General features: G+C 35.0%; 1 protein-coding gene across 1 annotated transcript in view; it reads left to right on the top strand.

The window, feature by feature from the left end:
- The window catches only part of LOC118203437 (putative cytochrome P450 301a1, mitochondrial), a 111,860-nt gene that overhangs the window by 39,795 nt on the left and 58,446 nt on the right, over positions 1 to 13,619 (top strand). Inside the window, exon 3 of the mRNA XM_085818675.1 lies at positions 9,795 to 10,029. Coding sequence (XP_085674801.1) covers positions 9,795 to 10,029 — 235 coding nt within the window. The remainder of the gene's footprint in view (positions 1 to 9,794; positions 10,030 to 13,619) is intronic.

Here is a 13,619-nt window from a genome sequence, read left to right as displayed (position 1 = left end):
TAGGTTTTTCCCCGAGTAAAGTCTACCAACAGCCGCATGATCCGAAAAGACTGTTACTGGCGATTTGCCGAAATAAACTCGAAATTTGTGTACAGCCATTAATACGGCTAATGTTTCTCTTTCTGTAGCTGTATATTTCCTTTGTGTCTGATTCAACGTTTCACTAAAAATGCCAGAGGATGGTTATTTTGCATAAGAACCGCCCCACCGCATAGTCTGACGCATCTGCTGCAATTTCCAGGTTTTCGTCCCCCTCCGGGAATTTTAAAACAGGGGCATTAATTAGCGCTTCTTTTAATCTTTCAAATGCTGTGTTAGCTTCCGCTGTCCACGTATATTTACCCCTTTTTCTTTTGATTACTAAGAGTGGTTCAACAATATTAGCGAAATCTTTTATGAAAGATCGATAGTAAGAACATAATCCAAGAAAAGAAGAAAGTTTCTTGGCGGTCTTGGGCGGTGGGAAATTCTTAATAGCTTTTATTTTTGAATCTTGCGTTTCTATACTCTTTTGCGAAATTTTATAACCGAGATATTTAAGTTCTTTAGTTGCGAACTTGCATTTTGAGGCGTTAATTGTAAGACCGGCCTCTTTTAATAATTTAAAAACTTGTTCTAGATCATTAATGTGTTGTTCCAACGTACTACTCGTTATAATTATATCATCTATATAAATTAAAGTTGATTTTCCTAGGACAATCTTTAGAACAATGTCCATAGCTCTCTGGAATGTTGATGGGGCCCCACACAACCCAAAAGGCATGCGTAAAAATGCATAAGTGCCCGATTTTGTTATAAACGCGGTTTTATGTATATCTTCGGGTCTGATAGCTATTTGATAGTAGCCAGACGTTAAGTCCAAAGTAGACATATATCTTGTCGATTTGATCTGTCTAATGATGTCATCTATAACCGGCAAAGGGTAAACTGGAAATTTGGTAATACTATTTAGTTTTCTGTAATCAATAGCAAACGTCCAAGCCCTTTTATCCGAAGGAGGAAACTCGTTCTTTTTCCTACATAGTACGACTGGACTCGCGTACTCACTATTTATGGGCGTTATTATTTTATTCTTTAACATCTCCTGAATATGTTCTTCGATGATTACGTCTTTTTGTTTGTCATACCGATAAGGTTTAGTCCTACAAGGTTTTTCGGCATTTAATTGAATCTTGTGCGTGACTATTTGGCAGTTTCCTGGTTTTTCTGAAAATAAATGAGAAAAATTACTCACCACTTGCTGTATTGCTTTCCTTTCATGGTCATTCAGATGGCTAAGGTCCACTTGTGGTGTCTCCACAGGTTCCACAACCCTCTGGTCCATCTCCAACACCACGGAAGTATCTTGAAAATTTAATTTGGCTCTCGCGGCCCTTAAAAACTCCATACCTAAAATAAGAGAGTTTTGCAGGTCTTTCACTACAAAAATTAATACTTTGAGACTTTCCTCTTTTACCTGTAAGTTTAATGATAATTTCCCGATGCAGTGACATGTTTTTCCTTGCGCCGCTATAATTTCCGTATTTTTGGTTTTAAATAATCGTACCCTATAAAAATTCTTTTTGAAGAAATTTTCACTCATAAAATTTCCTTCTGCTCCTGTATCGATGAGGGCTTCTACTGGTACATCGCCAACCAGGACTTGTATAATTGGTAGCTGTGAGTTTTTTACGATGACCGTATTTAAATGTCTATTTGAGGGTTTTTTTAAAACTTCTGGGGTCTGGACCCTCCCTTTCACAGGCCCCTCTACTCGTTTAAAGCTTTCCTTTCAATCTGTGCCTTCTGGGTACGCGGATGTTTATTTTCAAATTTTCTTTTTGGGCTTGGACCTTCGAGTTTCGATGAGTTAGCTTGATAGTTCTTTCCCCCATAAGAGCGATTTCCATTTCTGGTTTCCTCATTTGAAGATTTCCTTCGGGTACTTTGAGAATATGTTTCCTCTCTCGCTTTTTCCGCTATTCTGCGATTTTGAAACTTCACCGCCAATTCGAAGAGTTCCTGCAATGTGCTTGGGTTTCTAATTTCAAAGTAGTCTTGAACAGCGGGTAACAATCTTGGTAATATTATTTCAATAATCTCCGCATCGGGTTTCTTTCCATACAGCATATCCGTTAGCTTCGATTTTTAGTAGAATAAAATCCGTGAATTCTGCTATATCCCGTTGATAGAAACTATATAGTTCGGCTTCCAGCCGTGCGCAATCTTTCACTATGGGGAAGGCCTTTACTAACGACTTTTTGAAATTTTCAAATGTATATGTCTGGCTTCCAAATTCCCCTAATAAAAATTTGCCTATATTTTCCACCATAGCGCGGCCTGTCTTCTTAGTGCTGATGTGGCGATGGCAACGTTTTGTCTTTCAGGAACAGGGTAGAGCTGAAAGTGGTTTTCTAGACCTTCTAGAAATACCGCCACCGAATTTTTTCCGTCGAAATGGACGTTTGGCTTGATTGACGCTCTCAAAGTCTGGACCAGGTATCCAAATCCTTCCAACTGAGTTGTCATTTCTTGGTGTTGTCCAGCGGCTTCCATCCAATTTTCGGCCATTTCAGTTCGATAAGTGTTCGGGCGCCAATGTAACGTTGCGCGCCTCCAACTTGCACGCAACCAAGGGGTGACTGTGAAAACTGTATAAAAGACAGAGTCTTGTAAAGGGTTTAAGTCCCTTTTTATTCAACGTAATAAATTACAATTGCGTGCTCTTGACGCTCACAGACTGCGCCAACTCGGCGGTCAAATAAAAATAATAACCTGAAAAGAAACTAAAGACAAGACTCTAACTACGAGGCTCTCTAAAATAACTAACTCACCGCGTTTTACAATACCGCTGCTAATTCAGCAGACTTGAAGCTCACTTGAACGATTAACACTACTTTCCGCCAAGCACATAGGCCGAAACGCGGGGTTCTTCAATTTCTCGCTAACTACCTCCGCGCTCGTGAAGTAAGAATATCACACCCCGAGCTCGTTTCCTTCCTATTTAAATCATAATACTTCCGCTGATAATTTGAATCCTTGCGCGTTCTACTAAAATTTACATATTCTGGCATTGGCAGTTCCAGGGAAAAGTAAGGCTTGACAGGAAAGACAGTTTAAACTTAAAATAAATGTTAGTTAAAATAAATATAAACCCTACAAGATAACTCAAAAGATTGTGAACCAGCACATTCAAATGTTTGTGATTAGTTAGGATGGCTGTGTCATCTGCATAAAGTGCTAGAGTGACATTGGGTGATTTTGGAATGTCATTGATAAAGATGTTGAATATAGTCTGTCCAAGTAGACTACCTTGAGCTGCGCCACTTAGGATTGTACGGGGAGTCGAAATGATAGAATTAACTCTTACTGAGAAAGAACGTTTAATGAGAGACGAGTTAATTATGTGAATAAGTTGAGCCGGAATACCAAGTCGGATGAGCTTGATAATAATACCCGTATACCAAGTCCTATCAAATGCTTTGGCTATGTGAAGTAAAAGGGCGCCAGTAAGCAATTGGCTACGAAAGCCTTCGTGAATGAAATCCACTGTCCTCAGAAGCTGGTGCGTTAGGCAGTGTTTTGCTCGGAAAAAAAATTGCTCGTTAATGAGAACTTTTTGGCTTCGGAGAAAATCATTAAGGCGTTTAAGTAGCACAAATTCGTCTATGTTTGATAACGAGGATAGAAGGCTTATGGGTCTATAATTTTGAGGATTTGAATGGCACTGGCCAGATTTTGGATTAGGCATAATAAGTGCTCTCTTCCAGCTTTGAGGAAAATAGAAATGCAGTAACATATAATTTATGAGTATTACTAAGAAAAATAGATAACTGGTGGGCAGATATTTAATCATGCAATTAGAAATAGAGTCCAATTCGGGCGATTTCTTAGGATTTAATTTAGCGATATATTCGCTAACTTCGCGCATGGTTGTATATTGTATATCTCTCTGACATGGATATACTAGAAATCTTTCAACATTAAGCTGGAAGGAATTTGCGGTATTAGCAAAAGTCCCTTCATCATGTGGCGTGAATTGTGTTTGAAAACTGTAATTCAGCTTTCTCCGTGTCTGTATGAGCCACCACTGCATCCTTAGCTAAGGACAGAATGTAAGATTTGTGTTTGCGAAGTATGGCAGATGCACGCCAAAGACTGTTATCTGTGGTCGTTCAGGGACTGGATGTGAGAGTAGCGTGATTGGTTGAACTGGTCACAGGAGGCCTTAATCTCGTTTTGAAGAGTACGAAGTTGTAATTTTAAGTCAGGACTTCTAATTCTCTGACGAAGCTTTCTTACTTGAAGCTTACATATTCTTTTCTCGAATTTTGTGTTTGATTTTAGCTGCAAGTTTATTAAATTTGGGGCGATGGGTGGGTTTTTGATACTTCTTTAAAAGTATGTATTGAGGTAGAAGTTAACTGATCAACTGTCTTATCAATATCGTCAATGGATTTAATTTCTAGGGAGGGTAAACGTTTACTATTAAGTTCAAATCGAAAATTGTCCCGATTTGTAGAGACGAGTGCCGGAGAATTTTGATTAAAAAGAATTACAGTTAAGATCGATGAGTACGGGGCTGTGATCTGAGGATAGACAATAACTAAATTGAGAGGTTTTTCTCCTTTTTATAACCTTTGTAAATCCCGCGCGATTGTTCTAGCAATTTCTTGAAATCATAAAGAGATATTTATTTATTAAATATTTATTAAATGTTAAATGCACGTGCTCTTGTATTTTTAATTTAGCGGCTTAGCTTTCTTTTAATATTTGTCACGCACTGCATGGGGAATAAAACAATTTTATTTATAATTCTACTAACATTAACTAATTAAATACCAAATACGTAACAATATTAACACCAATCCCACATTTTTTCTAATATTCTCTTTTTAACTCTTCATCTCTTTAATCCCTTACATCTGTAATATTAATAACAATTAATCCTTAATATTAATAATCAGTAATCCTTACTATTGATAATCTTTAATATTATAAGTCTACTATATCTTTAATTACATTATTTTACATTTTTCATCACACTGTCAAATTCTATTGCATTATACGATTTTTTTCTATAACGTTTTTAATAATTAATAATAACACATTGCAATTCCACTAACCTTAATACCAGATAGTTGTTTTACTCCTATTCAATACTAATACTATTATTGTTAAAATTTTTATTGCTTTTACATTTACTGTTTCATATATTAATAATAGCAACTCGGTTAATCATTATATCATTTACATTTAATTATCAATAATATAATTTTGTATTACATTGTAAGGATTATGTTAATTTTATTAACAGTTAAATTTTGAGTTAAACTTTTTTCCTGTCAAATTCTTAACTTCAACTCAATCCACTTCTGCCTTCCGGCCAAAAAGTAGTTTTAGATTCACGGCTGAGTACATAATGAGGAAGAGCGGTATTTAAATGGCGAAGTTCTTCGGTCTAAGCGAGAGAGTTACCAGGTATTCTGTCTGCACGCCTCCGCCTTTTTAGGCTTCTCTCTCGTAAGCTATTATTACGCTCGGCCGTACTTAAGCTTCGCAGTCAATTAGTGTTAAGGGGCCAACTCGGTTAGAATCTCGATAGCTTCGGATATATCTCCCTTAGTTTAGATTAATTTTAGTTTACTTCTTAGCCTCTTAAGTTCGAGCCCAAGTGTCGGCTTTTATTATACACTCCAAGACGGAGTTCTGTTAAGTCTTATCTGAATAATAAAGGGTTATTTACCCTTCCATCTTGTTGTTTCTTGTTGCACGAATTAAAGCGATCATTCACTTATCAGTTCTTAAGATTCTTCACATTCAACTGTAAATTAGCATTTATAAAGTAAGGAACTCTATAACGTGTATTAGTATTATAGTTAACTGGGTATTTTAGTTATCAAGATGTATAGCTGTAATATTTAAACATTTATAACAGTGCTTCAATATAAATCATCTTTCCCAAATCTTTCAGTTTACAATTTATTACCTATTCACCTCCTTTCTTAATACTTACCTTAAATATTTTCTCGTCAATAAATTTAAAATACTCCTTTTCTTCTATTGATTACAATACTTACCTAATACCTCTTTTCTCATAACTATAAGAATATTCTTGTATTATCTAATATTAATATATCAATACTACTAATCATTACCATTATTTTTCTAGAATAATTAATATTCTTAATTTCATTTAATTACTATTTTATCTATAGTAACTGTTACTTTTCTTAAGTAAGTTACTTTTCTTGTCACATCAACGTTATTGTAACAAATCTTACTACATTAATCTTTATATATATTTTAATATGATTTATTTATATATGTCAAGTGTAATATATCAATCAGTAAGCAATCAGTAAGCAAACGATAATATTGCTACTGTTATTACATTTACTTATACTTCTTTTATAATGCAGTAATTTGGTTGTAATGCTGTATTTATTTTTTACAATTTAACTTTGGATGATTATTAATCACTTTTCTATATTCTTAATACCATTTCTTTACTGTTCTCTAATCTTTAAAATTGAAAAAACTCCTCTTTTTCCAATTACTCATAAGGCTTCATATTATTCATAAAATACTCCTCTATTTATATCTCCTTATCTATATTAACACATGCACCTATATTTATGTCTTCTATTCTTTCTCTCTTTTTTACTCCTTTACAAATAAAAAATTTTAATATTTTTGTAGTATAACTAATATTTTATGTATCTATTTATTATTACTATTTTTATTATTTAATTTATCATTTACTTTTAGCATATCTATAATATTTATACGTAGTCTATATTTTACATTTTTCTAAATTTATTTAATGTTTATTCTATATTTAGTGCTTTTCTCATTCTTTGTTGATTTGGCTTAATTATTCCTAAATTATATATGTCTAAATTCTTTAAAATATATAAGGGTGTTTTATGTTATATAATTTGGTTATTCTTCAAAATTATAAATAAAAATTTGTAAACATAAATTTTAAACACATGTAACAATTCTCTAAATACTATATTATGAGCTTTAACATTGCCATCTATGTAAATACCATAATAGCTGAATGATCTGTTTCTGTATGTCAAATGTACATTTGTAAAACCATTGTGAAACTATTTCAAATAAATATCGATGATAGCGGATGGTAGGTACTTTCCATCAATAGAGCATAGAAGCTGAAAGTTGAAATGATGGTGTAGCTGCTCTATTGATGGTCCCCTGTCCTATATATATATATACCATATATATATGTGCTAGTGTCTAATGTATCTTTCTGAAGTGTATAATATAGTGCTGAGAGTATACTAAGTGTATAAGAAAGCCGCATGTGTAGAAAACTTTGAATCAACTGATTTATTTAATTGATATGACGAGCCACCACTGCCTAACACTAACGATGGCTAATTAAGAAATAAAATGAAAACCTGTTTATGTAATTTCAACTTTATTAATTTATGAATTTTTAATATATTCATAGAATAATTTTGATGTTGTGCTTGACATTTTACACATAACGCGTTTATTATAAATGGTACATACCCTTACAAAGATAGCAAAAATCATAAAATCAGTGGGATATTTGGCCTTGAATTTGAGAAAATAATGCATCAGTGTTTATATAAATCGAATAGATTGCAATTATCAGGAAGATCTCGAGTTGTCCATGCGATATTCTGGTTCTACTTTTAGTGTACTTCACTCTTAAATATGCGTTCCGCCAAATAATGATGGCATGAATAACGCATAACTTTGCAGCAAGGTATAATTTTCTATGGCTAAGTGCGATTTATAAAAGTCCAACAAAGAGACGTATTCAGAGTTTGAGTGTATGACTATAACACTATGCATTCTGTTTGAAAATTTGGCGGGAGTGTATATATGGCGACTGTAAAGAAAGATGGAAAAAATAGAAAAATGTTGATAATTTTCCTAAAAATTTTGAAAGTTATTTTCAAATTCTTCTATCAAAACGAAAATTAAGGCTGTGTAGTTTCCCCATTTTTAGGGTTATGTTTGCCCGCACATAGCAATAATTCCGCAAACAGCTCGAAATAGGATTTGAGAATACGGTTTTCTAACACACTTTGAAGCAGTTGGAATATAACGCTGCTGGTATGAATTGCAGCTTGAAGTTGAGAAACTCTGAAAACACTAATCTTCATAACTTCACTTTGGAGATACGGACAAACTCAAACAACATATCAAAATGAAAATAATCACCTCGCGGGCAAGTCAAAAGAAGATTTGAAACCATCACTCCATTCAAAACGCATTTCATTTCGTTCCAACTCTGAGCGTCAAATGACCCAGTCATTGCTATTGATATTTCTTTTGTACATACCTTGAGATTTATCATACATATTAGTTTCTTATACATATCTCAATGTTTCTTTTGCCCTTCGCATTCACTTCTTGGGCCGCATGTTTCCTACGTGCCGTGGGTTGGGCACAAAAGCCCTGTAGCATCCTATGAGTACTAGTATAATTAGGCTACATGCCCTCAAACCAACATACAAACCTTTACGACCACTACCCCTATGCCCTGGAGCACTGCCTAATAATTACTGCTACAACATCCTCGTGCTATTTAAATCAAAGTTTTTTTATCTATGTTCTTAGTGAAGCTACAATAATCAACGCCTTACGCAATCTAACTGCAGTCTTCTGCACACGAGTACTCACGAATTCATCATTCATGACCTACCTGTATTTATATGCAACAGAACTGCCCAACACTAACTTTGTGCTCCAGCCTTCATGTGACTTCATGTACTCCATTTATCCTTTTGTGCCTTAAGTGATTATGTGTGTGTACCTGTTTTATGTGTTTTCTGTTTATGCATTTTGAGCTTTGTATTTTGTGTATTATTTGCTTATGTGTATTTATGTGTTTTTATGTGTACGTCTTATTGTATTTTTAGTTTAAATACCTACCATCTGTAACACCACAGCTTGCCTCTTCAATCTGTAATACAATCCTACTAATGCACTTGTAAGGCCATCTCCTGGTGCAGCCTCGTGGGGCTCCAGGGAGCTTTTGCTATAGTTGGAGGAGGGCGTGGAGCACATGCCTGTTTACCTCTGTTAGACACCAGGCGTTCCAGTCTTCCGTAACCTACCTACCCCTCTGCCTCAGTAAAGTCACCATGCATTGCAGTGTTTCCCCGCGAGAGTACCTGGGAGCCGTACTAAAAGACTGCGGGCTATACTTAATGACGAGTATGACTTCAGTCTTAACATGGAAGATCAACTTTCCCCGCGTATGGAGTTAATGTCGTCAGCGACAATATGAACTTTTTGTTACATGTCTAGATCGATATATATCGGGACTGCACTTGAAGTGCGATCAGTTTTGTTCTTTAGCAACAGAATTTTATAGTCCAACGTTACGTGAAAACATCTTTTGACAAGTGGGGTCGCCATATGAGAACGCTCGCTTAGGTGTGTTGTTCCAACAGTTCCTTTTCCTAACAGGCCTTCTTAAAAATTTACTTAAATGCATGGGCACAATACCGTAGCCAGGCCCGTCTCTGTACCTGTCCTCTTTGTTCAAGGAGCAAATGGTGGAGGAAAATTTCGCAATGAAGGGTCCAGTTTCTAATGTAAGGTCTCCTGTTTTCCGAAATTTTAATTTCTGCTATTAACTTATTGCCAAATCAATGCGGATTTTACGAAGTAAGATAACTTTTTTAAGCAGATTCCCAGGATACTTTGTTGCGTATCCAAACAAAACAATAGAACTTTTTTAAATAAGAACTATTTTTTTTATTATATTTTCAGTGCTTTTTTTTTCAAAACTGTTCTCTTTTCAGGTCGTTACAAACTTTCACGACAACACCTAGCAGACCGTCATAAACATGCTGTATACGGTGATATCGTACGTGAGAAAATTGGATCCTTTAATGTTGTGCACACCTTCGTACCAGAGGTTATGGAGATATTATGTAAACATGAAGGACAGTATCCTTCAAGGGGTGAATTATCCACTATCAAAGCATACAGGGAATATAGAAAAGAATGGTACAAATCAGGAGGAGTTATGGTTCTGTAAGTATAGAAAATATAGTTTAAAAGCCGTAGATTAACTTTTTTTTATTTTGTTTCTAACTGCATTATTTTCTTTATTTTATTTATCTTGATAAATTACAAGGCAACTGAAATGTCAATAAAATAACAGAACAAAAGTACAGTGCTTTAAAGAAGAATTTTATATTATATGTCTTACCATCATAGCATATCGCTAGTTTCCGAAATTCTGTCGCTTTATTACTTCAGTTTGAAAAATCTGAATATCTATGAATTCACTAAAACTGTTTTTAAAGAACAGAGTGGGTACCCGAATTAGCTAATATACAAGTATGTACTAAGACATATTTATCAATTAATTGGCATGAATATTCAATAGAAATGTATAGATTTTAAAATTAATTATGTATGTGGTTTATTTTAGTTCCAATATATATATATATATAATTGAAACACAAATTGTAAAGCTAACTAGTAATGAGACGTAAGACCTATTTGGTCTTAAAAATTTTTTGCGCATAATGCTGCAAAAAGATATGAAATAATAGTAGGTAGAAACATTGCAACGATCTTGCTAAAAAGTTACCAGGACATGTAGCTCCACGAAATAGTTCAACGTTGTATTATCAGGTTCTGCGTTCCTCCTTACTTGCTTAGGGAACATTTAACTGTCCTGACTCGGAACAGGGAGCTTCCTAAAGCTATGTTCAATAAATTTGGGAAGTAGACAATACACGCAGGAAGGGTATACGAAACCCTTTATTTTTCTCTCTTTACAATGATTTCCGGACTTCGGAATACCGAGACCAACCACTTGTGGTCTGAACGTAAGAATATAAAATATTAACTAAACTCTAACTAAACTAACTTTGGATTAATCAAACAAGTGCCTAACTCTAAGATTGGCCGTATATTAACAAAAGGCCGTATGTAGTACAGAGAACTGCTAAAACTACGATACGTTTAAAATTATCAAGAGGATTAAACCTCTGGCCTTGAAGGCAACCAGCAACCGAGTAAAACTGCTATGGCAAGCGGCCTGCTTCTAATAGCTCCTTCCTCTCTCTTGCTTGGCAAAAAGCAACAACTTAAGTATTTTGGCGTTCCCAAGACAAATTTGCATGAATAAGTTAAAGCTTTTAAATTCTGCCCGGAAGTAGAAAATAAGAAGTGATAGTAAAGATTTAAAATAAAATAAACGTTAGTAAAACTTAGGATCCTTACATACTTCCCGGCAGATTTAATTAGTTTGAAACTGAGGTCTAAAACGACCTTGTTGAAAATTTTTAGCTCTAGAATCTAACGCAAGGCCAAACTTTTACAAACATTTTTCACTAGAAACTAAAAATTAAAAAAAAAAAGTCGTTTCTACATTATCAACTACATGGACAAGATTTTTTATCTGTACTGCATCTATAAACAGGAGTTTCTTAGTTGAAATCTGGTTCCTTACAGAGTTCTGGAAGGAAAACTAGGTTAATGAAATGTTACACAATTAAATGGCAAGTAACATGAATACTTATATTTCTCTTTTACCATTTTTATTTCATTCATGACGTTATTTAATTAACTCCCCGTGCTCTCTGACATATGTTGTAAAGTAAAACACCAAACACGAGCGTGTCTATGTACAAGTGTTCAACACTACCGCCTGCAATCAAAACACTAACGTGTTAAAATTCAACATAACAAGACCTCATAACACACCTTATATTCATCTCTAAACCCTGAGGTACTATTCTGAAAGTGGCTAACTCTGAAGTGTAGCGTCAGAGAGCCTAACTACATTCATTCAACCTTTGACACATATTCACAATAATTTGCTCTTTTTACAGTCACACGAATAAGTTAAAACGTTTGGCATTACTTTCACTTTTAACATATCACAGTATTTCTTAACGTTTAAAATAACAGTTCACATTGTATATAAGGACATATTAACATGCCGTTAATTTTACGCATTTTAAAACATACATTAGTAGTACATTGTTAACTTCTATTCTTTTCCAAGCAAGTGCCAATTCTTCTACATTGAAATACTACATTTCAAAAGTCTTTCAGACTAAAACTTCTTTCTTGCCAGAATCTTTTAACTAAAATTTTATACAATAACTTTTACAATTTTCTTAAGGTACCTTTCTCAAAGATTATCAATGCTTTTACAATATTCAACTATTTGCACATTCCTATTATACATTAATTTAGTTTTACTCCTGAGTAAAAGAAAAACATAATAACAAAATAGGTAACAACTCATTTCTCGCCTTTTTGGCGATAAAGGTAGACCTCACATGAGGTAAAACTTCTTGAATTCTGCCACTTGCAGTAAGAATGAAAGATTAACTTAAGGTTTCAAAGTAACATAAAGTTTTACTTATCTTTGTGATATTCCGACATTCTTTTTTCTGCCCAGTCCTGGAAGGTAGCGAAGACTACGGTTTGGTTTATATTCCTTCTTGTGCGGGTTCGCCCTTCAGTTCCTCCCTCCATGAGCTTTCTTTTCCTTCCAGTTCGGTCACCCTTGAAGACCTTCTTTTTAGCCTCTGCCTGTGGTCTCCGCCGTTTGATGGCAGCTGGTCTTGGCGGAACCGGGACAACTCTCTCTCGTTCCTGCTTGGATCTCGTTGCTGGCTGTTCAAATTTTCCTTGTCTCTTTGCCTCCGCAGCTGGTGTTCCTTCATCAATTCGTCGACATTTGCTGCGTAGGCTCCTATCCGATGGGTAGATCTTCCGTTTATTAGCCGTGTTATAGTTGCTGTCATTTCTTCTGGCTCTCTTTGCATTCGTCGTACTTCTCCCTTCTTCATTCTGCGGGTGGTCGTGCCCTCTCTTTTCTGGTCCGTGGAACGGCTTCCTTTTCTTGTTACCTTCAATTTTCCAACGGGGAAACTTTCTTTTCAATTGCTCCTGCCTCCTAATGGCTTGCCCTTGTGATTGTCGTTGTTTCACCTCTGGAGCTTGTGCCTGCAGTGCCTGCCGTGCCGGATCCTGCATAAGATCTTTAAATATTGGCATTTTATTACGATTATAGAATGGTTTTATCTGGTCAATGTTTGCGGAGCATGTTTCACCATTCCTGGCTTTTAACTCCACTACAGCCTGAGTTATATTTTCTATGACATATGGTCCTTCAAATCGTGGAAAATCTTGGCAGTTTTATCTTCTGGTGCTGAAGAAAGTGAATGCTTAATTTTTAACACTTCATCTCCTACTTTATAAGTTACTCCCCGTCGTTTCATATCATAATAAAGTTTCTGTTTTCTCTGTGCTACTTCAGTGTTCTTTTTTGCTCCTTTAATTAATTTTTCTATATCGCCCATTTTAAATTCTTGGGTTCTTTGTTGAACATAAAATAATTTATCTAACGGCGTTATAATCTTTCTGCCTAAAAATAACTCAGCAGGAGTTTTGCCCGTCGTATCATGTTTTGCGGTCCTAAGGGCGAAAGCTAATTCATTGACATAGTTATCCCAGCTTTTATGAAAATTTTTAACATAACTACGGATAATTTTCACTATATTTCTATTGACCCGTTCCGCTATATTTGATTGCAGCCGATACGGGACCATTTTTAAATGACGTATGCCCAGTTTTTGGCACATGTCTTCATA

This window comes from Stegodyphus dumicola, chromosome 6, assembly GCF_044657685.1.
Source record: "Stegodyphus dumicola isolate Sdum_Otavi_A_Nest chromosome 6, ASM4465768v1".
In the NCBI taxonomy this organism is placed as follows: Eukaryota; Metazoa; Arthropoda; class Arachnida; order Araneae; family Eresidae; genus Stegodyphus; species Stegodyphus dumicola.
Note: the sequence above shows the minus strand (reverse complement) of the source record. Positions and strands in the feature narration are given on the sequence as shown.